The following is a 24,691-nucleotide window of genomic DNA, read 5'->3' as shown; positions in this document are numbered from 1 at the left end:
TTCCTCTGCCTTATTTTTTTTACACACCGGTAAAATATAAAAAAATGACATTATGTACAGTAATAGAGAGCAGCCAATTAGACATGAAAGTATGCCTGAAATGGGGCATACCCTTGATATGATGGTAGAAAATGAAATAAGAGAAAAAGGGGGGGGGCATAACACAGTGACCATTAGAGGGTAGTGTCTGGGGGTGTAAATGGATAAATAGGCCCCTCCCACAAATACAGGATAACGACTTCAGCTGTACAACTTGTGGTTGGGTATACTCACAGCAACAAAAATATGGCCTGAGGTGTGCCCTGAACGTAGACAAGAATGTATGCCTGAAAGGGGGCAAAAATTAAACTGAACCAGAATAGGTTTAAAGATTTATTCATAAACAGACATGTTGTTCTGCAAGTTTACTAAACACCCTGGTTATTTCCACTTGTGGATCACGGGTATACCTAATATAACAGGTGGACTTCACCTACCCAACTTCTTAACACTATGTGAGGAACCTGGTGTTTTGGAGGCTGCCGAAGCCGCCCCAATCCTAAATGAATCTCCTGAGATTAGTGTGGGTCTAATCCCTACACTGGTTGCGACAGTTCGTACATGGCACATGAACACTGAGGTGGACATGGATTGTATGGTGAAAGGCATGAGTGGGCTACCTGGTGGTAGATGGTGTGTAAGAGAGAGAAGGTCATCAAAAAACAGCTACGGGGCACCATGCATTACAAGTTGGGTAACAATTAATGCCCTGCTGTCCTAACAAGTTTTGGTTTGTGGCAATGTGTAAACTGGTCAGCTGACTTAACCAAATGTCTTTACACACAATAGTGGACATATTCTCTGACTTGGCAAATTCACTTGGTCTAAGAAAGCTGTAATAAGCCAGATACGTGGCAGCATTCAAAACTAAACTTTTGCACTGCCCAAATGGTGCCAAGTTATAGAGGCTACCACAAGCTGTTTAAAGATGTCAGGGGAAATAGGAACCCTAGAAGGTAGCTTAACCCGTTGGAACTTTTGAATGACCTTTTTAAAATGGTTGTAAACTCTGTTACACCACTTGTACCTACTGGTAAGCCTTAATAGGTACTGTAAATATCTCCTAAACTTGCATATATGCACTGCTGCCGATGTCATTGGCACATGCGCATTGAAGTAATGGGCCACTGGTGCCGTTTCTTCAGTACCCGTGCCTGGCATGCGTGGGAGTAATGTATCGCAGCTCCAGCAAATCACAGCGCTGGGAGCCCGTGAACCAGGAAGTAACTCCAGTGAAAGATGTCAGTCGTGGGAGCGGAGTGCAGTCAGCACTGCAGGGCATCGTTCTAAGGTAAGTATTTCATAATGAGCTAGTACACCAAAATCATGTATGTACCTCTGGCAGCCTATGAACGTATGCATAAAGAGAGGTGGATAGAAAGTGTGTGTGTGTGTGTGTATTTTTTTTCAAATACTTCACTTGACTGGTGGGAGAGTAACAAATTCACAGCACCTGTGATCGAATATACTTTTATACGTTCATTCAACAGCCCTAGCTGACTATGCAACAATAGTTACAAAGAGTGGCATAGATTGAAAATGGCAGGTGTACCAGTAGTAACATGCCTTTATATAAAACTAGCACTGCACCCAGACATCTCCTATATTCCTGCTGTAATAACACACCACAGTGTAATCAGCTGATGCTAGGAAACAAAGCTCATTTAATGGAGGTGGCAGGAAAATTGAGGAAACAAATGAACTGACGGCATATATCCCCAGACTGGGGAAGCTGAGCTTAAAACAAAACAAGTGGGACTGCGTAAGCAGCCTACGACGGACGGTACAGGTAGAAGCTTATACATGTAGCACAACGAAAACTAACATATGAAACACCTAGGAACGAAGGGCACATTTTAACATACGGATTGAATTTTAATGGCACAGCAGCCTTAAAGTGCAGCAAAATTGCCTGCTATACTTATCTGTCCAGACGGTGGAAGAGTGACTACTGCATAAAAGATGAGCAGATACAAATGACACCGGACCAGGAATGAGTGAGACACTGTGCTGACCCAGAAGTAGTCAAATTGTAATGCCCTGTACACACGATCGGTCAATCCGATTAAAACGGTCTGATGGATTTTTCCATCAGTTAACCGATGAAGCTGACTGATGGTCAGTCGTGCCTACACACCATCAGTTAAAAAACCGATCGTGTCAGAACGTGGTGACGTAAAACACGACGACGTGCTGAAAAAAACGAAGTTCAATGCTTCCAAGCATGCGTCGACTTGATTCTGAGCATGCATGGATTTTTAACCGATGGACGTGCCTATAAACGATCGTTTTTTTTTCTATCGGTTAGGTATCCATCAGTTAATTTTAAAACAAGTTTCAATTTTTTTAACCAATGGATAAATAACCGATGGGGCCTACACACGATCGGTTTGGTCTGATGAAAACGGTCCATCAGACCATTCTCATCAGATTGACCGATCGTGTGTACGCAGCATAACACGGTGACCACTGGAGGGTAGTTACTGGGGGGGGGGGTTAAATGGATTAATAGCCCTCTCCTACAAATACAGGCTAACTACCTCAGCCTTACAATGTTTGCTGTTATACACATAGTGGTTCTTTTAATTTTTTTACATAGCTGTACATTTAGCAGCCAATTTAGAATTCATGTGTACACAAAGTATGCATTAACTTTGTTGCAGTCTCAGAAATAGCCTTGAGCTGTTCATTTTTCAATTTTATAAAAGTGTTAGCATTGCACTTAGAATGGAAGTACATCTTTATATTTAATTTTTTTATTAGATTGTTGAAACAGATGAAACTGCAAAGAAGCCTGACCAGATCCAAATAAGTAGTGAAGATGAGAGGATTGCAGTTCTACAACTTGAAAAAGTCCTTGCAGAAGACCGGGCATCAAAAGGTAATTTCTACTTTTTGATTCTTTGTTTGGAAGAAACAAGAAGACATCTGCAAGGAATGCTTGGCCAGTAGAGATGACTAGGGTGTGCCCCCTTCTTGCCACTGGAAGGCATGCTGCACAACTAAAGGCTAAACTTTGTTTGGACTCTTTTTTTTTTTTTTTTCCTCTTGGCTTAGATACTCCCATGTTCCATCATAGCAAATATATACTTTCTCTTATCGTCCATGGACGGACACAGCTCCTTAAATCTTGACAAGTGGGTTATGTTCCCTGTTTACAGGAGAGGACAACCCACTTGTCAAGATTTAAGGAGCTGTGTCCGTCCATGGACTCAGAGAAAAGGATTTTACGGTGAGTACAAAACATCCTATTTTTCAGTATAGAGAACTGAATATATATTCAGGAGCAAAATATCTCAATTCCTGATAGTAAGACACAACTCAAAATAGGTTTATATACCGTATTTATCGGCGTATATCGCGCACTTTTTTTGCCTTGAAATTCAGGGCAAAATCGTGGGTGCGCGATATACGCCGATACCCGCTTCCCGCGCAGAGTTTGAACTACTGCGCCGGCATATACCGAGCGCAGTACACTCGTGTATAGTCGGGCAGGCTCGGGTTCTCTCGCAGTCACATCCTGGACGTACAGGACGTGACCGCGAGAGAAGCCGAGCCTGCTCGACTATACACGAGTGTACTGCGCTCGGTATATGCCGATGCAGTAGTTCAAACTCAGCGGGGAGGACACCGCAGAAGGACGCTGGACCCGACGAGGCCGCCGCGCAAGACACCAAAACTGTTAGTACTAAAATCTTTTTTTTACAGGAATGCGGGTCCACTTTAGGGGTGCGCGCTATACGCCGGAGCGCGCAATACCCCGATAAATACGGTAACTTTTTTTTGAGGGGGGGGGGGGGGTTGCTGCGGAAATGTTGATGGAATGAGTTTCTGGTTTCATATATGATGTAATTGCTGCTGCTTCCAGGAGCAGGACAGACTGTGAAACTGCAAATGTCACTTGGAGTGTTGGAAAATCACAATAAAAGTTTTCCTCTGCTTTTTGGTTTGCATAATCCTGTCAGGTTTTTAATGTGCAGCTATAGATGAGTTAAAATCATGTTGAGTTATGATCAAATGTCACAAAAAAAAAAAACTTGTAAGCTGCAAAGACACCTTGATTTACAATCAATATTGAAATCGTCTTGAAGTGGTTCTAATGCCTAAACATTTTTTACCTTCATGCATTCCTTGCATGAAGGTAAAAAATGTTTAGACATCATTTGTGCCCCCCCCTTTAATTCACCTGAGCCCTCATTCAATTCAGTGCTGATCACGTCTGCAGCTTCCCCCCCCCTTACTTCCGGGTCTCACCGGCTTTGCTGGGGCACTGTGAGCCATTGGCTCCTGCTGCTGTCAATCAAAGCCAGTCATGAGGGAGCGGGGTCAGGGCCATGTCTAGCTGTCTGTGTCAATGGATGGAGCAGGCGTGCTTGGGAAGAAGCATGCACAAGTGACTTCCCATGGGTCACTGGACATAGGAGGAAGCAGGAATGCTGGCAGAGGACCCTAGAAGAAAGGATTCAAGATAGCTCTGTGCAATTCTTTTGTACAGAGCAGGTAAGTATAGACATGTTTGTTTTGGGGGGAAAAAAATCTTTATAATCACTTTAACCACTAGCCGACTGCGCACCGCCGTTCTACGTCGGCAGGTCGGCTCGGCTGGGCAAGAGCACGTAGTATAACGTCCTCTCTCTCAGCCGCCACTAGGGGCGCGCGCGCGCCCCCCGCTCGCCCCCGACTCCCGTGCGTGTGCCCGGTGGGCGCGATCGCCGCCGGGCACACGCGATCGCTCGGTACAGAGCGGGGACCGGGAGCTGTGTGTGTAAACACACAGCTCCCGGTCCTGTCAGCGGGGGAAATGCTAATCTTCTGTTGTATGAACAGAAGATCAGTGTTTCCCCTAGTGAGTCCACCCCCCCCCCCCCCCACAGTAAGAACACACAAGGGACATACTTAACCCCTTCCCCGCCCCCTAGTGTTAACCCCTTCACTGCCAGTGGCATTTTTATAGTAATCCAATGCATTTTTATAGCACTGATCGCTATAAAAATGCCAATGGTCCCAAAAATGTGTCAAAAGTGTCCGCCATAATGTCGCAGTACCGAAAAAAAATCGCTGATCGCCGCCATTACTAGTAAAAAAAATATATTAATAAAAATGACATAAAAATACCCCCTATTTTGTAAACGCTATAACTTTTGCGCAAACCAATCAAACGCTTATTGCGATTTTTTTTTTTTTACAAAAAATATGTAGAAGAATACGTATCGGCCTAAACTGAGGAAAAAAAAATGTTTTTTTAGATATTTTTGGGGGATATTTATTACAGCAAAAAGTAAAAAATATAAAATTTTTTCAAAATTGTCGCTCTATTTTTGTTTATAGCGCAAAAAAAAAAAAAACACAGAGGTGATCAAATACCACCAAAAGAAAGCTCTATTTGTGGGAAAAAATGGACGCCAATTTTGTTTGGGAGCCACGTCGCACGACCGCGCAATTGTCTGTTAAAGCGACGCAGTCCCGAATCGCAAAAAGTACTCTGGTCTTTGGGCAGCAATATGGTCCGGGGGTTAAGTAGTTAAAGGGGTTGTAAAGGTTTGTTTTTTTATTTTCTAAATAGGTTCCTTTAAGCTAATGCATTGTTTGTTCACTTACCTTTTCCTTCAGTTTCCCTTCTAAATGTTTTTTTTCTTTGTCTGAATTTCTCACTTCCTGTTTCTCCTCAGTAAGCTTGCCTCCATCATCTGGCTGGGGGTTAGTCAGCCAAAACAGCTTACTGAGGAACAGGAAGTGAGAAATTCAGACAAAGGAAAAAAAAACATTTAGAAGGGAAATCGAAGGAAAAGGTAAGTGAACCAACAATGCACTAGCTTAAAGGAACCTATTTAGAAAATAAAAAACGAACCTTTACAACCCCTTTAATTGCTTTTCATGTGCAACACTAGCCATAACAAGTAGTAGCCATATACATAAGTCCTTTTCAAGTTTAAGTATTCTGATTTCTACCTAAGTGATGATGACTCTTGACATATGCAACCCAGTTGCATATGGGGGGCAGCACAGTGGTGCAGTGAGTAGCACTTTCGCCTAGCAGCAAAAGGGTCGTTGGTTCGAATCCCGACCACGACACCATCTGCCTGGAGTTTGCATGTTCTCCCTGTGCATGCGTGGGTTTCCTCCGGGTACTCCGGTTTCCTCCCACACTCCAAAGAGGTAAATTGGATCTTGTCCAAATTGGCCCAGTATATATATGTATATCTGTGTGTATGACTATGTGTCCCAATGCGTGTCACGATCCTACGGCGTAAAATGACCGCACCAGCCAAGCAGACTCTGGCTGGAAAAAGCACATAATGTTCAGTATATGTAATGCTTGAGAGGGCTGTCAGACTGCAGACCCAATATAGGAAATGATAGTCAGACTGCGAACATGCTACATTTTGTGGCTAGAGATATGATGCAGAAGACGAAATTGGAGGTGTTTTATATGAAGCTAGTAGACATCACTGCTATTGCTCCTAATCAACGTTTTCACTACAGACTGCTGAGGTCCAAGGGCCGACACATCACATGCCAAAGGCCTGCAGGTTGGGCACTAGGGATGTAACCGCCTCTTTTTTTAATTAAACCTAATAACGCTTCTCTCCAATAGGACACAGACCATAAAGCCATTTTGAAAAAGACCATTTATAAATACCTTTGTCACTTTTTGTAGCAGATGTCTATACATTTTAAAGCAGGCCTTGCACTTCAAGCAAGGTCTGCTTATTTAGTAATGGCCCCTTTCCCCCTTTTTTAAAATGTTGCAGAAACTGAAAAAAAAAAGATTTGTTAATACACTTTTTAAAGGCTAATGGTCAAAATGTATAAGTTGCTCTGGAGTATTCCTGTTAAAGTCCACATATGACCATTTAATTTTACTTCACAAAATTTGGAATTATTCATAATACTTCCAAACAGTGATTTCTTGGAAACTGGAGGTCTCTTTTTAGTCCTTACTGGGACATAATATAGGCTTGCTTGTTCCTAGCAACAATGTGTTGTGTTGAGCATAAGTGCAGGGATTATTTAACTCAACGGATAGAGGGTGGTGTTAATTGGTGGTTCTATTTACATCTCCATTGCTTTTTTCTCTGCTAGAGGACCTCCATATGAAGCTGTTATCATTTGAGAAAGATGACGACAGCAATGAACATATCAACTTCATTACAGCAGCTTCCAACCTGAGAGCTAATATGTATAATATTGAGCCAGCTGACCGACTGAAGACCAAGCGTATTGCTGGAAAGATAATCCCTGCTATTGCTACAGCCACAGCTGCTGTCTCTGGCCTGGTAAGTGGTAACACGCTTGTAACCCAACATGAAGGACTACTGGAACTTTTTTACAGATTTTTTTAAAAGCCAAGAAAAAAGCCTGTACTTCCCAATAGCCACCATGCAGGTAGACAGTGGTGGGAAGTGTTTGATGTGTTGGTGCAGGCCGAATCAAGAATGATCTTTTTAATTCTACATCACAGATCACAGGGCTTCTTCATATTTATGACTACTTGAATATGCTGCCACCCTTCACATGAATGGACAGGCATAACTCCTCCTAGCTCATCAAGCCTCAATTTTAGCTGAGGTCCTTATGTGATGGATGCATCTATGAAGCTTCTAAAGTTTCCTTTCTAGGGTATTTTTTGCCCGCAATCTTCTGCTGCCTATTCTGTACACCTTTGCTTGAGTAAGGGAAGGGCCTGATATGTATTGTTCCCCCTACTGCACTGGGGCCCAGAGTGACGGTACCCAGGCAACAATTATGGAAGATCTTGGGGATCAGGAATGACCTGTAAGGTTGCCATTTGGTACTGGACTCTAAAGGCTGTGATCACAAGGGCATTTTGTATCCAGCCTTCAAAGAATGTGCCCTGTGCCCCCTGCTCACCTTCAATGCCCGGCTCCCTTCTCCCTCCTGCTGTCTGACTCGCGCTCTGTCCAGGCGGCAGGGCACTGTGCATGGATCACCAGCCATCCACCTGCGGGCTGGGGTCCCCGCTGCTCAAATCAGGATCGCTTCAAGTTCTCATTAGTGATGGAGTGCCCCCGCACCTACCTTCTCTCTGGGACCAGCCTCCCCTCTCTCACTGTGCCATTGGTTGGGTGTGCAGGTGAAGGCGCATGTTGCTGCTCCCCCATCTTGGCATCCATGGGTGTAGTGTGTGTCAGAGTACAGTCCCCCCCCCCCCCCCCTCGGGCCCGTGTGCAGTGAACACATTGCAGCCATGGATGATACGCCACTGGTCCCAAACCAGGGATCTTCAGAAACTTGTGTTGGATGCCCTGATACCTCCTATGGTATCAGTTCTCCCTGATCTGTCTTTTTCCTCTGCTGCAACTTTTTTCTTACTTGTTAAGAGGGATAAAGGTGGAGTGCATTCTGGCATGTTTGATTGCACCAACTTGGCCAAGGTGAATGTGGTATGCAGACATTAAAAATCTCATGGCAGGTGAGCCATGGGCTCTTCCAGATCAACCGGACCTGTGGTCGCGGGGTCCAATCTTTTATCCTGATTTACAGTCACTAGCTTTGACAGCTTGGTGGTTGAAGCCCATGCCCTTGGGTACAGGGATATTTGACTAAAGCGGCATAGTATGGTTAAGCTGCAGCTGACCTTATGTTAATGTTTGTTTTGTAATTGTATTATCCTATTGTAAAATCGGTACTAGTCTATTGTTCTTTGTCAGAATAATTCACAAAGTATTACTCAGGAAATGCAAATCATCAATTATTTCTTACCTACTTATTTTACTTTCCAGGTTGCCCTGGAGTTGCTTAAATTGGTTGGCGGGCATCCATTTGAAGCTTACAAGAACTGTTTCTTTAACCTTGCAATTCCAATCATTGTGTTCACAGAGACAGCAGAAGTAAAAAGAACACATATCAGGTAATGTAATGACCGAATGTCATAAAGACATATTCTTTTATTTTCCCCACATTAGACATTGTATCCCCTTTTGCGCTGATCGTACACACATTTGCGGCCTCGGCTTTAGGGGGTTATACCGGGATGATGCCTGCAGCTGTAGGCATCATCTCGGTACCGTTTTTGAGAGTGGGTGGTTGGCTCTCAATTGGGCTGCTCTTATCGAGCCTCCTGTCCCACTGGGAGACCCGATCCGCCTCTTCCGGCGGCTAGAGACAGACTGTCATGAAGCCGGAAATGGCTTTGTTACAGTCTCCTGTATGTAAACACGGAAGCGACGTCACTTTCTGTTTACTCGGCTGCCAATGGCACCGGTTTAAAAAAAAAATCTCTCCATAAAAAAATCTCTCCATAAAAAAATCTCTGTCGCCACCTATTATTGTTACAATGGATGTTTTAAAAAAAAATATTATTATTTTTTTTAAACAAATTTTTAAAGCACCCCTGTCCCCGCAAGCTTGCACAGCAAAGAAAACGCATACGCAAGTCACGCCCGCATATGTAAACGATGTTCAAATCACACATATGAGGTATTGCCGTGATCGTTGGCGCGAGAGCAATAATTCTAGCACTAGACCTCCTCTGTAACAATAACCCGGTAACCGTTATTTTTTTGTTAAAGCGTCGCCTATGGAGATTTTTAGGTACTGTAGTTTTGTCTCCATTCCACGAGTGTGTGTGTGCAACTTCAAAGCATGACATGTTGGGTATCTATTTACTCGGCATAACTTCATCTTTCACATTGTACAAAATAATTGGGCTAACTTTACTGTTTTATTATTTATTTTTTTAATTCATGAAAGTGTCTTTTCCTCTTTGCTCCTGCTGGCTCTAACACTCTCCTCCCACTGTCTGAAGCTTCAGCCTGTGGGTGGGAGCCTGAACATGATTGCGTACAATACAGGAACATTAACTCTGCATAGCATGCTGGGGAGACTGGAGTGCAACCAGAGCCAGTCACAGCTTAAGCTGGCCATAAAGTCCTTGGTTACACTTATTCCCTTTATTCCCTATACCGTTTCAGTTGGTTGAACAAAAAACTGACCCAATTTTCACCTCCATTTGAGGTGTATGGGGTAATCCTCCCTCTTTGTCAGTGTATTCTGACAGCAGGGAGGTAGACCCTGTTGTCAGAATACACTTATTAGTACTGCAATCTATGGCCTGCTGTGCTAACAATGAATGCATTTTCCAGCAGGGTGGTTGTACGGATATCGATTTCTAAATAGACTTCTGTACAACCACAGTGCCCATACACGGATCCAAATTCAACTTGTCCCTGTAGAATTGGCTGAATTTAAATCCATCTATGGAGCGCTTTAGGGAGCAGGCTGCAGGGGAAATGGTCACCGTGCCAGAGGGAGCTTACTGAAGTAAGGCAAGTATTTACTCCTTAATCCTCTGCCCCTAGACTAAATGAGATATAAATTTTGCAGCATGCAATGGTGATTTTTTTTTTTGCCTAGAAATTAAAAGATGGGGTGGAAGAATGTTGTATATGTACATTATGTATGCAAGGAATTTTTTATTTCTGCTTGTCTGCAGTGTAAAATAGTTCCACTTCCTGATATCTGAAGCCAATTGTAATGATCACTGTTGTGTCATGACAAAGTGTTTTTGCTGTCTTAGCTGTAACACCCAGTAAGTAAACACGAGTATTTTGCTTGCTGCCTGGTATGTTTGGGGCCCATCCACACTAGTAACTGCATATAAATTGCCCAGGAACGCTGTGCGATTCACATGAGGTTCTGTGCAGTGCGAACGCAGCCCCATAAATTTTCAGTGGGATGGAATCGCACCACAATAAAAGTTGAGCATACACTTTTGGAAACGCACTGCAACCAGATCGCATTGTTTTGTACCATACGATTCGGTGAGGCAAACTGTTTGCGACCTGCTTTTGGGGTGTCATTAACTTTGCAGTGACACACTCTGCAGATCGCATGGGCAGCACAGTCTGAATGTGGTGCAGGAAACCGGCAATATTAAGTTAACAATAATTTGCAACGCCACAGTGACCCTCAACCATGTAATAAAAGAATATGCTGCCCTACCCACTAGACCATCATATACTTCAGATAAAAAAAATACCACACCAGAGTAGGACGAGGCAGTGGATTGTGTTGCACCAAAAGTCGTGTATGTAGTACTTTTTTTTTCAGTGTACACCACTACAGCATGGTGGGGTGCACTGGCCACGTAGGGAGCAAGGCTTTTTACCTTGTTTTGTGTTGGAACTACACTGGGCTATGCTAAGCTGTCCAGCACATTCCCAATGCACCTGGGTGTGAGCCAGCCTTGAAGTAATTGTTTCAATACTTTTTATAACTAAAGCTATAGGAACTGTATAGTTGAGAAATGGCTATAGTTAGGAGCTCCAGAACCCTGCAGCTTTAACTGACCATTACTAGTGAGATCTCTAATGTGCTTTCTAATAAGAGCTATTGGCACTTGGATGACCTCTAATGTGCATTCTAGTAATGAGTAGAGATGTGCATTCATTTTTGTCCGTATTTTGGGTATATTCGTTATCGTTTTAACAAACTAATGCGCAGAATCCGAAAGATCTGACATAAAAAAATGCTTTATTTCCGTTGCTACAACAGTTTGATATAGATAGGAGATTCGACATGACGCTGACAATAGCAATGTGTGTCTATCAAATCTGCGGTCGAATGTGCCTAACCTTAACTCTATTAGTCCAATATTATTCTACATAGAGAGGAAAGATTCGACATTATAGAGACGGTGTTGGGGTAGACCATTCGACGAAGCAGTGAAAAACATACAATCGTCAAATCTGTCATTGTTATGGTGTCTGTCGAAAGTTCTAAGAAAATTAGACGGAGCAGCTAAACTGTACGACACCGCAATCGTACATTTCCAGGCAAACGCTCGGCCTATAGGCTATAGGAGCATTCAGATGTTGGTTGACTAGTAATAATAATTTATAAATATAATTATTACTAGTGTCATACAACATTAGATTTCTTCTATAGCTTGTAGGTGGAACATTCGACCGGAAATGTACAATTGCGGCATCGCACAGTTTGGCTGCTCCGTCGAATCTTCTTAGAACATTCGACAGACATCATAAGCCTTCAATGACAGATTTGACCGTAATTCGGATTTTCGGATGAATGCATTTTTTAACGAAACAAAATAAATAAATGAATTTCGGGAGTAACAAAATACATTTTTCCTTTTGGACGAAAACGAAATTCCGAAACAAAATATTTCAGTGTGCACATGTCTAGTAATAAGAGCGATTTGACGTTTGAATGTGGCTGTTTACCAACAATACTATCTTATCAGCTTGTGGTTAATAAAAAAGTGGTGTTAAGGTGCTAGAGGTATCTGGTTTTTGCTTACTATGCAGATTACCAATTATAGATCATCTGCTTTCCTAAGTGTATTATAAGAAACTTCAAAAGTGTTTGTTTTTGCAAATCATACCAACCTGGCTATATATATATATATATATATATATATATATATATATATATATATATATATATATATATATATATATATATATATATATATATATATATATATATATATATATATATATATATATATATATAAAAACGAATCTGAACACTGATTAGAAAAAACAAATCCAATGTGAAAATCAGCATGTCGCACACCAAAGATGTCACTATTTTGGAAAACACTTTATTGAGCTAAACAGACATGTTGCACATCCCTGTTTGGATACTGCCCCTCTCTGATATGCTTCACCTTTTGTGACCACGATGTCTTCAGATTTGAATCTGCATCATGTACCATTTTTGGCTCCGTAAACTTTTGTTCCAAAAAACATCACTGGTATGCAGCCCACAAATTTTTACATTGGATTTGTATGGAGTGTCAACAAGGACCTTGGCCAGCCCCTAGTGTTTCCTGAAGTGGAGGGAAGTGATTGGGGCCTTTTGGAGTGGTGAGGTCTTCGTAGATCTGAATCTGAATGTTCGTTTGATTTGTGCCACAGAAATGGAATTTCATTCACGATCTGGGACAGGTGGACAATCTATGGAAAAGAAGACTTCACTCTACTGGACTTCATCAATGCCGTCAGGGTAATATTGTGTTGCCTTATTCACGTTTCCTTATTCTGTATGTAAATTTTGTATCTTATCAGAATTTCTGTGTGATTGATCCAAACATTTCTAGAAATTATAAAGGTAAAACAAACATACAATGAAAGTCTGTGCCAATCCTCCTCCTGAGATTGTATAAAAATCGCTACTCTTCTGTTTATAGTAGGAGACCTTTGTATATATTTGTCAGTGACCTTCAGGCACTAGGTTCCTTGTGCTTCACTTTCCTTAATGAGTTCAGGTTTAGTTAGCTGTGGAGTGCTTTCCAGGTCCTGAGCCACGTGCATTGCATTTGTGCTTGCCCTGTCTCTGACTAATTTAGTAAGTAGGCCAGTTAGTTCGCTTTTTGGCCTGGTTGAAGCTCTTGGCTCTCAGGGGCCACAAATTCACGGTTCTGAGACGTATGAGGAGAGTCAGAATGCTAACATGTCTCCAAAGCCAGGTCTTAAAGAGGAACTGCAGTCTGCTCACACAATTTGAAATAAAAACATCTTTGCCATTCTGAAGCTTCCCTCCAACCACTTTGCATATTTTATATATACTGTGATTCTGTACTTGCCAAATATGCTGCAGAAATCTCCCTCTACTGAGTCTGGCTGCAACCATTTTAACTGTGGGCAGCTGAAGCTACAGCCTGTTCACTTCCTGGCTTTACACAGAGGCACACCTCCAGCTCTGCAGCTCTCATTGGCCCTTTTATAAATTGCCCCTCCCTTCATGACAAAAACTCTCATTAGAGGGACAGAGAGAGAGAGCTGTGCATGATGTCATAAGCCTAGGCTTTTTACCAGACAAGAAACGGGAAGTGGGCTGTATAAGGTATTTACTGCTATCCAAAGTTAAAACAAGGACAGAAGGTTTAATAGCTGTAAAGTTGAAAAAGTGACTGAAGGTCTGCTTTAATTGTCCTTGTTGGAGATATCCTGGTGTTTGAGGACCCTGTGGATAAATGATTCACAGCTCTTTATAAAGCTCTGGTCACCTTTGCAGACCATGTCATACAACCTGCTGTTGTGACTATGTCAATCTGCCAAGAAGAGTCTCTTGAGGCTTTCAGTCTCTCAAGGCTTTCACAGGGGAACGCCTTTTCTGGTAATACCTGGACATCTTTATGAAGGAAATCATGGGGGGGGGGGGGACTACAGTGGGTAAAAAGCCCTTTTAGCCCAAAAAAAAAGGCAATAATTTTAGTGGCAAAACCCCTGCTTCTAAAACTGAAAAGAGCCCAGTTTCGTTTCATTTTAGGCATCCAAGGCCAAACCTAGACGATTTCTGGTTCTCTTGAGGACCAGGGTCTTTTTTTTTCTTCTTCTTCTTTCTTCTTTCTTCTTCTTTCTTTTTCCTTGTCCAACTTCTAAACATTCTAAAGAGATTTATGGTGCGTGATGTTTGACTTTATCGTCAGTCTGACTCTTTGTTGTTCCCAAAGATCCCTTTAGGGGACAGCCTGCTTCTCATTCCACTGTTGCTAGGTGAATTCCTAAGCTCGTCATTCAAGATTATGACCTCAGGGGAAATCTGAGAAAAAGATGCCCAATGTTAAGTCCATGAAGCACGAACTGATCTAGTAGAGTGAACTTTGACTGGTAAAAGGGGAACCTTCCGTGCTTCATGGACTTAACATTGGGCATCTTTTTCTCAGATTTGCAAGGCTGCTACCTGGTGTCCAATTCACACATCTGTTATGTTTTCCTAGGTGAATGTTTATGCCGATGCTCGCTTTGATCATGAGGTTCCTCAGGCAAAATCTAAAACTGGCCACAAGTATTTCTGGGCTGTGTTTTTTTTTTTTTTGGGGGGACGGTGTCAGGCAAACCTTAAAAAATATTTTTGAGCTTGGAAAGGCTTACTACGCATCTGTTTCTGTACATCACTTGTTCTAATGAATGCAGTTGATAACATTTTATATAACATTGTTTTTAGAATGATCTGTAACTATGGCAAAAAAACTCCTTGCTTCTGATACTGAAAAAAACATTGTTTACTTCCTGCATATTGTACTGACCAAAGAATTGGGGAAATTCTGCTGAGCTCTAATGTTTAAGATATGGTGGTTGTGAAATACTTGCATTACTTTACTGGTACTTTTAAAGGGAAACTTTTTCTGTTCAGTTTACCAGAGAATTTCATTTGAAACGTCTTCACTTGCCCAATTACTGTTTACCAATGACCTCTACAATATTTTTTCCCCTTACCCCTTATTAATTTGATTAATAGATTTGGTGGTGGTACAAAATAAATTGGTCGTTGTAGTAAGAAAATTTGTTAAAATGTACTAGTATGGTTCATAACGGGGTTATGCTAGGTCTGAACCTAAAACGTAATAAAAAGGTTAACAGCAAGGTTAAATCTCTTTTCCAAGTTATAATTTGATCATGTGTAAACATTTTTTTCCAGCATAATCAGTGTTCTGTATAAATGTCTTGCTATAAAATGATAGATGTAAAATGCCCATATCCCATGCATTTTATAGGAGCAGTATGGAATTGAACCAACAATGGTTGTGCAAGGTGTGAAAATGCTGTATGTCCCTGTTATGCCTGGTCATGCAAAGAGACTGAAACTTACGTAAGTATATTATAAAATTGATAGTCTAATGCCCTGTACACACGATCGGTCAATCCGATGATAACGGTTTGATGGATTTTTCCATCAGTTAACCAATGAAGCTGACTGATGGTCAGTCGTGCCTACACGCCATCAGTTAAAAAACGATTGTGTCAGAACACGGTGACGTAAAACACGACAACGTGCTGAAAAAAACGAACTTTAATGCTTCCAAGCATGCGTCGACTTGATTCTGAGCATACAAACGATCGTTTTTTTTTCTATCGGTTAGGTATCCATCGGTTAATTTTAAAACAAGTTTAACATTTTTTAACCGATGGATAAATAACCGATGGGGCCCACACGCGATCGGTTTGGTCTGATGAAAAGGGTCCATCAGACCATTCTCATCGGATTGACCAATCGTGTGTACGCGGCATTAGTGCGATACGTTTTTTCCTTCACATATTGTGACCAAACATAACTGCCTGTCCAACTCCTAGGTGCTGTGTGTACAAATATAATTCTAAAATAGTGGCTCTTTATGATATCTCTGTATGCTTTGAAATGTTGCAGACCCAGTTTGGTCACCAATTTTGAGAAATGTTAGAGATTTTCCAATTTCATTTTGCAAGTGAACTGAAGGATAAGTCAAAACTTACTAAAAACTACAATGCACATTTCTTTATTTTGGAGCCTGCAAAGCATGTCGGCAGCAATCAGCAGATTGCCGGTGCCATGTAAGTATCCTGCAGATCTGTCAGTGTGACATGAATCAACTGTCACGGAGCTCCACAGCACTGTGGTAGTTCAATGAGAACTACAAGCTGATAGCTGCAAAGGATATTGGGGCTTGTAGCTCATTCACACAGCCCTGCATGGTTGCGCTGATTTAAAAAAAAACTGACAGCTAGTACAGGGAACTTCTCCCCGTCCTGCTGTCATGTGGGGGTTGGGCATCGGCTGTAGCATTGGGAACATGTTGCGTGTTCCACCCAAAAAATTGGAACATGTAAGGTGAGTAATACTAATTGGTTGCTGGGGGGGCTAATCATCCTCAATAGTCAACTCGTATCTTAGAAAGTCCTGGATTCATTGCGTTTCTGAGACTAAAGATGCATAATGCTGTTAAAAAAAAAAAAAGTATAAGGTACAGTATAAGTACCTTGTTGGCCTAGGCCAGGGGTCATCAAACTACGGCCCTCCAGGTGTTCAGGAACTACAATTCCCATCATGCCTAGTTATGTTTGTGAATGTCAGAGTTTTACAATGCCTCATGGGAAGTGTAGTTCCGCAACAGCTGGGGGGCCGTAGTTTGAGGATCCCTGGCCTAGGCGCTAAAGCGGCCCCTGCTTCTCGATATCGCTTCTATACAAAATGGTTACTCACTGTATTATTCAAAGTGTTAAACCCTTAATGCTGAACTCCAGCCTTAGCCTGCTTTAACAGCAAACTGTGCCCATATGATATCAATAAAAATCGTATAAAGCCCACCCCCTCACTTTCTGGCTGGAGGAGATTCTCATAGTTGGAGTGCCTCAAAATCTGAGAGAGATATGTTCGTTGTCATTACTCACTTCGTTCTGAAAATGTTAGTAGTTTGGTTGGTTGTGTCTTCAATAATTCCAAAGTCACTTGCCTCCAGCAAGCATGCAGCTAGTAAAGTCAGAAGGAATGTCATAGTATTTGATTTGCATGTTTGCCCAATGACTAAGAATTATTGAAGGCAATGGAATCCTCCATATTTTCTCAGTAGATGTTTTATAAAGGGATATGCAAGCATCTATTGTCACTTTCGTTACAAAGCAAGTTGTACATTGAAATACAATAGAATGACCCGATTTCATATAATTAGATTTAATAATGAAAATGTGTTGGTTACATAATGAATTCAACTATTAAGGACGTCCTCAAGTTTCACTCACCATGTTATATATGCTCTGCGTGACCTCCACCTGCTGCACGTATAACATCAAGACAATAGCTAAATTTGTCCTCAAAGCGTCTTAGAGTGTCTTCTTACACAGAAGTTACTGCAGCCATGATTTCTGTTTTTGAGCTCATCTACGTCAGCGTGTAATGGTGGAACATAAACACGTTGTTTTACATATTCCCACAAGAAAATGTTACAGGGTGTAATGCCTGGAGATCTTGGGGGGCCAAGAGTGTAGTGCCAAGTCTTTGGGTCCAACGTTGAGGCCAATATATCATTTAGAAACCTTAGAATATGGTTATGCCAATGTGGCGGTGCTCCATCTTAAAAATTAAATCATCTTCAGAGTCTTCATTAAGTTCTGGGAAAAGCCGGTCCTTCAGCATTTCGAGACAGAAATATCCTGTAACTGTGTTTCCCCTTAAAAAAGAAATGGCCATAAATCTTTGTAACCAAAACCACACATATCGCATTCATTTTTGGTGAATGTCATTTATGCTGTACGTATGGCTTCTCAAGTCCCCTTATGTGAACATTGTGAAACAAAACTTTGACGCTTGTTTGGAACGTTGCTTCATCTCTAAAAGTTAACATCTCTAAAGCCCCGTACACGCGACCCGTTTTCCTACCAGGAAAACTGCCAAGCGAGCTTTTGGCCGGGAAAACCGTCCGTGTGTATGCTTCCTCGCAGTTTTCCCGACAGGAAAACAGCCGGGAATCCTGTCGGGAATATAGAGAACCTGCTCTCTATTTTGCCGTCGGGATTCCCGTCATTTTTATTTTCCGCCAGATCCACTACTTTCCTATGGGAAACACTGCAAGGCAGTGCCGATGGGGCATACACACGGCTGGGATTCCCGGCCAAAGCTCCATGGCAGTTTTCCTGCCGGCTTTCCCCTCTGTTTTCTCGGCTGACTTTTTACCGCCGAGAAAACCGAGCGCGTGTACAGGGCTTAAGGATCTGTCTTCCTTCATGTCGTCTAAGAGCATAAGGCAGAAATCCAAACATTTTCTTCTGTCACTTACATGAAGAGCTTGCATCAGTTGCAATCTGTATGGCAGGGGTGTCCAAACTTTTTTCAAAGAGGTCCAAATTTGATAAAGTCAACATGCGTGAGGGCCGACCATTTTGCCTGACATTCTTTGAACCATTAAAATTTGGTCTAGGTGTGTTCATTGGAGCACTAATACACTGCCCAACAAGAATTATCTTGCCTTTGTGGCTGTGTGCGAGTAAAGAGATGAGCTCAGGTGTATTATTTGGATATACTGTATTTATTGGCGTATAACACGCACCTTCACTTTAAGAGCGAAGTTTCAGGAAAACAAAATAATTTAAAAGAACTGTGATGCAAAATGAGGGTCAGTGCCCATCTGCAGCCTCACAAGTGCCCATCTGCAGACCCACCATTGCCATGAATGCAGCACCCCCAGTTACCAGGAATGCACTCACAAGCGCCAAAGATTACCTACAGGAGAATCTCCTGTTTACACGGCGGCCTCTTTAATAGAAGGTCCCACCTCCTTTTGATGGTCAGAACAGTTGTCCAATGGCAGCGCAGGAGATAGGACTTCCTATTACAGAGGCCGCCCGTAAACAGTAAATTTTCCTCCTATATGTACAGCACTCGTCCTGCCTCCTCCCTGTTCCCTCCAAGGCATCCAGCATATACATATTTTGTGGCCCCGACACTGGGAGAAAAAACAAGATATATAGATAGATATATATATATATATATATATATCTATCTATCTATCTATCTATCTATCTATCTATGTGTGTATATGTCCAAATAACCAGACGTGCCGTTCAAAGCCTCAGAAGCAAATGTCCTCTTAACCAAACATCGTATGAGGTATTGCAAGTTCTCGGCTAGCACAACGAACAGACTTGTGCAGGCTAAAAAGCCTCTTGAATTCATTGCACATTCTTCTCTGAACGGTGTGGTCGCCCTGGACCCTTCCCCTTACATAAACACCCCAATTCTTCAAGTTGTTTATACCAACAACAAATGTTCTGCCACTGGTGGAGCAATCCTGAAATGCTGTCGAAACTGCATTGTTAATACAGACTCCATTTTGCTAAATTGGAGAACACAAATGTCTTCTGTTGCATAGACTCCATCTTGTTAGCGACTGAGGTTAGCATCTATTTGGGCACTAGTAGTGGTATCTAGCAGCCCTCATTTTAAATTCTAGGCCATGCTCGATCACGTAGTACAGGTTTTATTCATTGGCGGTGCGTGGGTTCCACAGATATTGTTTTTAAATTGTGTCATTATTTGTGAAACACACTGTACAATGGATCTTTTGGTGTTCTAGCATTTTTTGGCTGCAGCACAATATTTAGATGTCACCTGCTGGTCAAGTCTGATTTTGTGTGTGTGTGTGTGTGTGTGTGTGTGTGTGTGTTTTTATTTTTTTCAATCTATTTATTCTTTTATGTTTTTTTGTTTCATTCCCTGTATAGAATGCACAAGCTTGTGAAACCAGGAGCCGATAAAAAATATGTCGATCTGACGGTGTCTTTTGCCCCTGAATCAAATGAAGATGAGGATTTACCTGGACCTCCTGTGAGATACCACTTTAACCAAGAGAGCAATTAATGGCACAAGTGCGGGTGTTATCTTTAATGTGTTGGTACTACTTGTCACATCTAGGTGAAGCCTTAATGAAGAGAAACAAGTGGAAGTAGTGATTTGCACTAATATTTTGCATAACAAAGACTGCATATATAGTGTCTCCTTCATACTTTCTTGTACTTTTTTTTTTTTTTTTTTTTTCTTTGTTACCAGTGGACTGGAATACAAAATATTTTGGATGCAATACTCCATGCTATAACCCCAAAAAAAGATAAATGAATAAAAAAAAGAATGGAGGACCAAGAAGACTATTTTCAAGTTCACCTTATTGTACCTCCTTTTCTGCAATGATAAGTGGAAGAATATTGTATATATTAGTACTAATAAGTCTGTGTGCCTTGCAGTAGGTTTATCTAAATATGCACACACGAGAGCTCTCTGCTTTGTATGTGTGTATGTATGTATGTATGTATGTATTTGTGATTTGTTTAAACTAATATGTATCTATTTCATATGTACTCTGTTTCCTGAATGTGAAATGTAAGCCCCTCTTCTTTTGATATTGCTACCTTTTAGGGGGAACTTTTCCAAACCGGAAACAGTGTAAGTGAGATAATGTAACCTTTGCTTTAATGTTATAAGCAGAGTTACTGATCTATACAATGCCTTAGTATCTTAAGATGTGAGCAAGTAATGTAATGTTGGTCTGTAAGTTTGACCGTTAAGTATGTTTCTGCATAACATGCCCCCTTTATCTAGGTTTTCCAGTGTTTTTGATAAATGCTTAAGTTTTAGTAGAGCTTATATTTACATAGATAACATGCACTTCTTGGTAATGGAAGACCATTAGCCAATCGGGGCCATTGGTGTCGGCATACATTGCGCCTTCAGCTGGCTGCTAAAATATGATAGGAGCTGTGCTGCATCAGCCCACAAGCTTTTGCTGCCTTCAGCTTTGTTGGTCTGTTAGGTCTTTTGTTCTGAGTTATTCAGCACTGGTACATACTGTAATTGTTTCAGTTAAAATTTAAAACTTATTTTTTGTGGTCAGTACAAGTCTTGCCTTTTAAGAGGACTGTTTTTTTTTTACTTTCTTTAAACATGTCACATTTAATTCCTCCATTACAGGACCAGTAAACCTAAACTGCAGTGTGAATTGTACAAAAGAACAATTTTATATATGTAGTATTTATAGATGTATGGTACTTTGCAAAAGTTTTAGGCAGGTGTGAAAAAATGCTTTAAATTGAGAATGCTTTCAGAAATATACGAAATGGAAAGTTAAATGAACAATAGAGAAATTCAAATCAATATTTGAGGTGTCCACCCTTTGCCTTCAAAACGGCATCAATTCTTCTAGGTACACTTGCACACAGTTTTTGAAGGAACTCGGCAGGTAGGTTGTTCCAAATATCTTGGAGGACTAACCACAGATCTTCTCCGGATGTAGGCTGCCTCAAATCCTTTTGTCTCTTCATGTACTCCCAGACAGATTTTTAGATGTTAAGATTGGCCTCTGTGGGGGCCAAACCATCACTTCCAGGACTCCTTGTTGTTTATGACATTGGTTGTATCTTTGGGGTCGTTGTCCTGCTGCAAAATAAATTTGGGGCCAATCATTAATGGTTTGACCCCCAAAGAGCCCTGATCTCAACATTATGGAGTCTGTCTCTCCTGAGTTTACATGAAGAGACCGAAGGAATTGAGGCAGCCTACATCCACAGAAGATCTGTGGTTAGTTCTTCAAGATGTTTTGAACAACCTACCCGTTGAGTTCCTTCAAAAACTTTGCAAGTGTACCTAGAAGAATTGATGTCTTGAAGGCAAAGAGTTGTCACACTAAATATTGATTTGGATTTCTCTTCTGTTCATTATCTTTCCATTTTGTTAATTGATAAAAAATAATCTATTAACACTTCTATTTCTCAAGGCATTTTTTCACACCTGTCTAATGCTAGCCTTACACCAGTCGGTTGGAAAAAAAATTGTTCAAACCCATTTTCGAAAAACAAACACATGGTCGTGAGAGCAAACGATATTGTCATCATTTAATGGCCAAATTTTGAGCGATAAATTGTTCAGTGGACATAAATGAATCAGTTTATCGTGTTTTGCTTCTGGGTCACATATGCATAGTACCAACAGTTACATTTTTAACAGGCGAGAAACACATTAACCTTTCAATGTATCATCCATTCGACAGTTTTCCAAACTTGTCCTTGGATTTTTTTTTTTGGGTCAAAGACGTCACAACCGACTTTAGATTTGTGCCCATTAACTTGATGAAAAATGAACAAACTGCCCAAATGGTATATTTTCAAATGATTTTTTTGTCTAGTGTATGGTCATCATAAGACGTTTGCACAGTACTGTACATTTCAGGTGCTTTACAGGAATTAAGGGACTCTTTCGTGAAAACACAAAACCTATGTTTTTTCAACTATCCTGCTTATTGTTATAGTAAATTATTTTAAAGCCAAACTCCAGGAATGCAGCATTTTTGTAAAAAGTGCAAGCATACTATGAGTTAAGTCCAATGAGGTGCATGCCACCTTGTGAACTTCTCTTTAATTTACAGCTGACAGGTTTATAGCACTCTAGACAGATGGCTTCTTGAGCTCTAACCATGGACGTTCTGGTCTTGGCTCCTTCAAGTCCAGAATTAATGCAGCCACTGTGCCTGCTTCTCCCCTACTTCTGCCCAATCACAAAAGCCTTTGTATTATGTGAACTCATTCACATACTGCTCATGGTGGAGGCGCATTATGGTCCTTTTCCCTTGGGTGCTAAAGAACTTGTTCTGGATTTTCCTTGCAGTAGAAAGTCGGTGACAGTAGAGTAGATTCTCCAGTGCAGTTAGTTTAATGAGCAGCTCTTAAAGTACACATTATAAATCGGTGACATGTGCTAATGTACTGTATGCTCAGCCATAAAGGGAACTTGTACCAAGAAATACAGTATATGGAAGCTGAACGCCTTCTAAACATGATGGTTGATTTGCTGTCTCTGTGTTCCACATTTTCAGTCACTGGCATGTAATAAGCATAAAGATAGTGAAATTAGAAGAACTAAGTTATTTGTTTTCTGGGTGAGTGTACTGAGAGCATTGTGCTAGTATTGCAGCCAAGAACTAGAGTTTTTTTCAGATGTAGATATAGAGTAGGACAGCTACTGTTTTTTCTCTAGGACAGGTTTCCTTCGAAGTAGTCAAAAACTTGGACAATGGAAACTTAAGCCTAGTACATGCTATTTATTTATTTTTTTCCGTTCAACCCAGCGGGCTGAATGGGGGAAAAAAAAGAGATTTTTAATACAGCTTACCTGTAAAATCTTTTTCTTGGAGTACATCACGGGACACAGAGCGGCATATTCATTACTATATGGGTTATATGGAGTACCTTCAGGTGATGGACACTGGCAATCTCAAAAACAGGAAGTGCCCCTCCCTATATAACCCCCTCCCATAGGAGGAGTACCTCAGTTTTGTAGCAAGCAGTATGCCTCCCAAAATGGTCCCCAAAAGAGGGGTGGGAGCTCTGTGTCCCGTGATGTACTCCAAGAAAAAGATTTTACAGGTAAGCTGTATTAAAAATCTTTTTCTTTATCGTACATCACGGGACACAGAGCGGCATATTCATTACTATATGGGATGTCCCAAAGCAATGCTTACAATGAGGGGAGGGAGAACATCTTCCTAAGACAAAAGGATTTAATTTGGAGATATACTCAAATCATAATAAATCCAACTTATTTGAGAAAAAATAATTTTAAATTTAACTCAAAAGGAAGCCCCCCGGAATCCGAGGGTCTCAAACTGCAGCCTGCAGCACTGCCTGCCCAAAGGCTGTATCAGTATTCCTTCTTACGTCCAACTGGTAGAATTTTGTAAACGTGTGGACAGAAGACCAGGTTGCCGCTTTGCAAACTTGAGCCATAGAGATCTGGTGGTGTGCTGCCCAGGAGGCGCCCATGGCCCTAGTAGAATGAGCCTTTAATGATAACGGAGGAGGCAACCCCTTCAAGCCGTAGGCCTGAGTGATTAACTGTTTAATCCACCTCGAGATGGTGGATTTTGCAGCTGCCTGCCCCTTCTTGGGCCCATCCGGTAAAATGAACAACACATCTGTTTTCCGGATCTTCTCTGTAGCTTTAAGATAGGCCTTCATGGCCCTGACAATATCCAAGGTATGCAGCAACCCTTCCTTTCTGGAAGTAGGTTTAGGAAAGAAGGATGGTAATACCAAATCCTAGTTTAGATGAAAACTGGATATAACCTTCGGTAGGAAGGAAGGATGAGGGCGGAGAACGACCTTGTCCTTATGAAAAATAAGATATGGTTCCTTACAGGATAAGGCTGCCAGTTCTGATACTCTTCTGGCGGAAACTATGGCGACCAAAAATACTAACTTCCTTGTCAGTAAAACCAAAGGAATTTCAGCCAACGGCTCAAAAGGTTGTTTCTGTAAACTTGACAGAACAAGATTTAAATCCCACGGACAAAGCAGGGATTTAACTGGAGGATTAATACGTAAGACCCCTTCAAGGAAGGTCTTAACTAGCGAGTGGGTGGCCAGCG

At 41.4% G+C, this 24,691-nt stretch overlaps 1 protein-coding gene across 2 annotated transcripts in view; it reads left to right on the top strand.

The window, feature by feature from the left end:
* The window catches only part of UBA6 (ubiquitin like modifier activating enzyme 6), an 88,806-nt gene extending 67,654 nt beyond the window's left edge, over positions 1 to 21,152 (top strand). For both annotated transcript variants that reach the window (XM_040324754.1, XM_040324745.1), the window contains exons 28-33: positions 2,803 to 2,920; positions 7,123 to 7,316; positions 8,784 to 8,911; positions 12,945 to 13,032; positions 15,527 to 15,621; positions 20,004 to 21,152. In XM_040324754.1, the coding sequence (XP_040180688.1) occupies positions 2,803 to 2,920; positions 7,123 to 7,316; positions 8,784 to 8,911; positions 12,945 to 13,032; positions 15,527 to 15,621; positions 20,004 to 20,139 (759 nt within the window). In that variant the 3' untranslated portion in view covers positions 20,140 to 21,152. The remainder of the gene's footprint in view (positions 1 to 2,802; positions 2,921 to 7,122; positions 7,317 to 8,783; positions 8,912 to 12,944; positions 13,033 to 15,526; positions 15,622 to 20,003) is intronic.
* Positions 21,153 to 24,691: the final 3,539 nt, after the last annotated feature.

The sequence above is a fragment of the Rana temporaria genome, chromosome 1 (genome assembly GCF_905171775.1).
Source record: "Rana temporaria chromosome 1, aRanTem1.1, whole genome shotgun sequence".
NCBI lineage: Eukaryota > Metazoa > Chordata > Amphibia > Anura > Ranidae > Rana > Rana temporaria.
The sequence above is the reverse complement of the archived record's forward strand: the minus strand, read 5'-3'. Positions and strand labels throughout refer to the sequence as shown.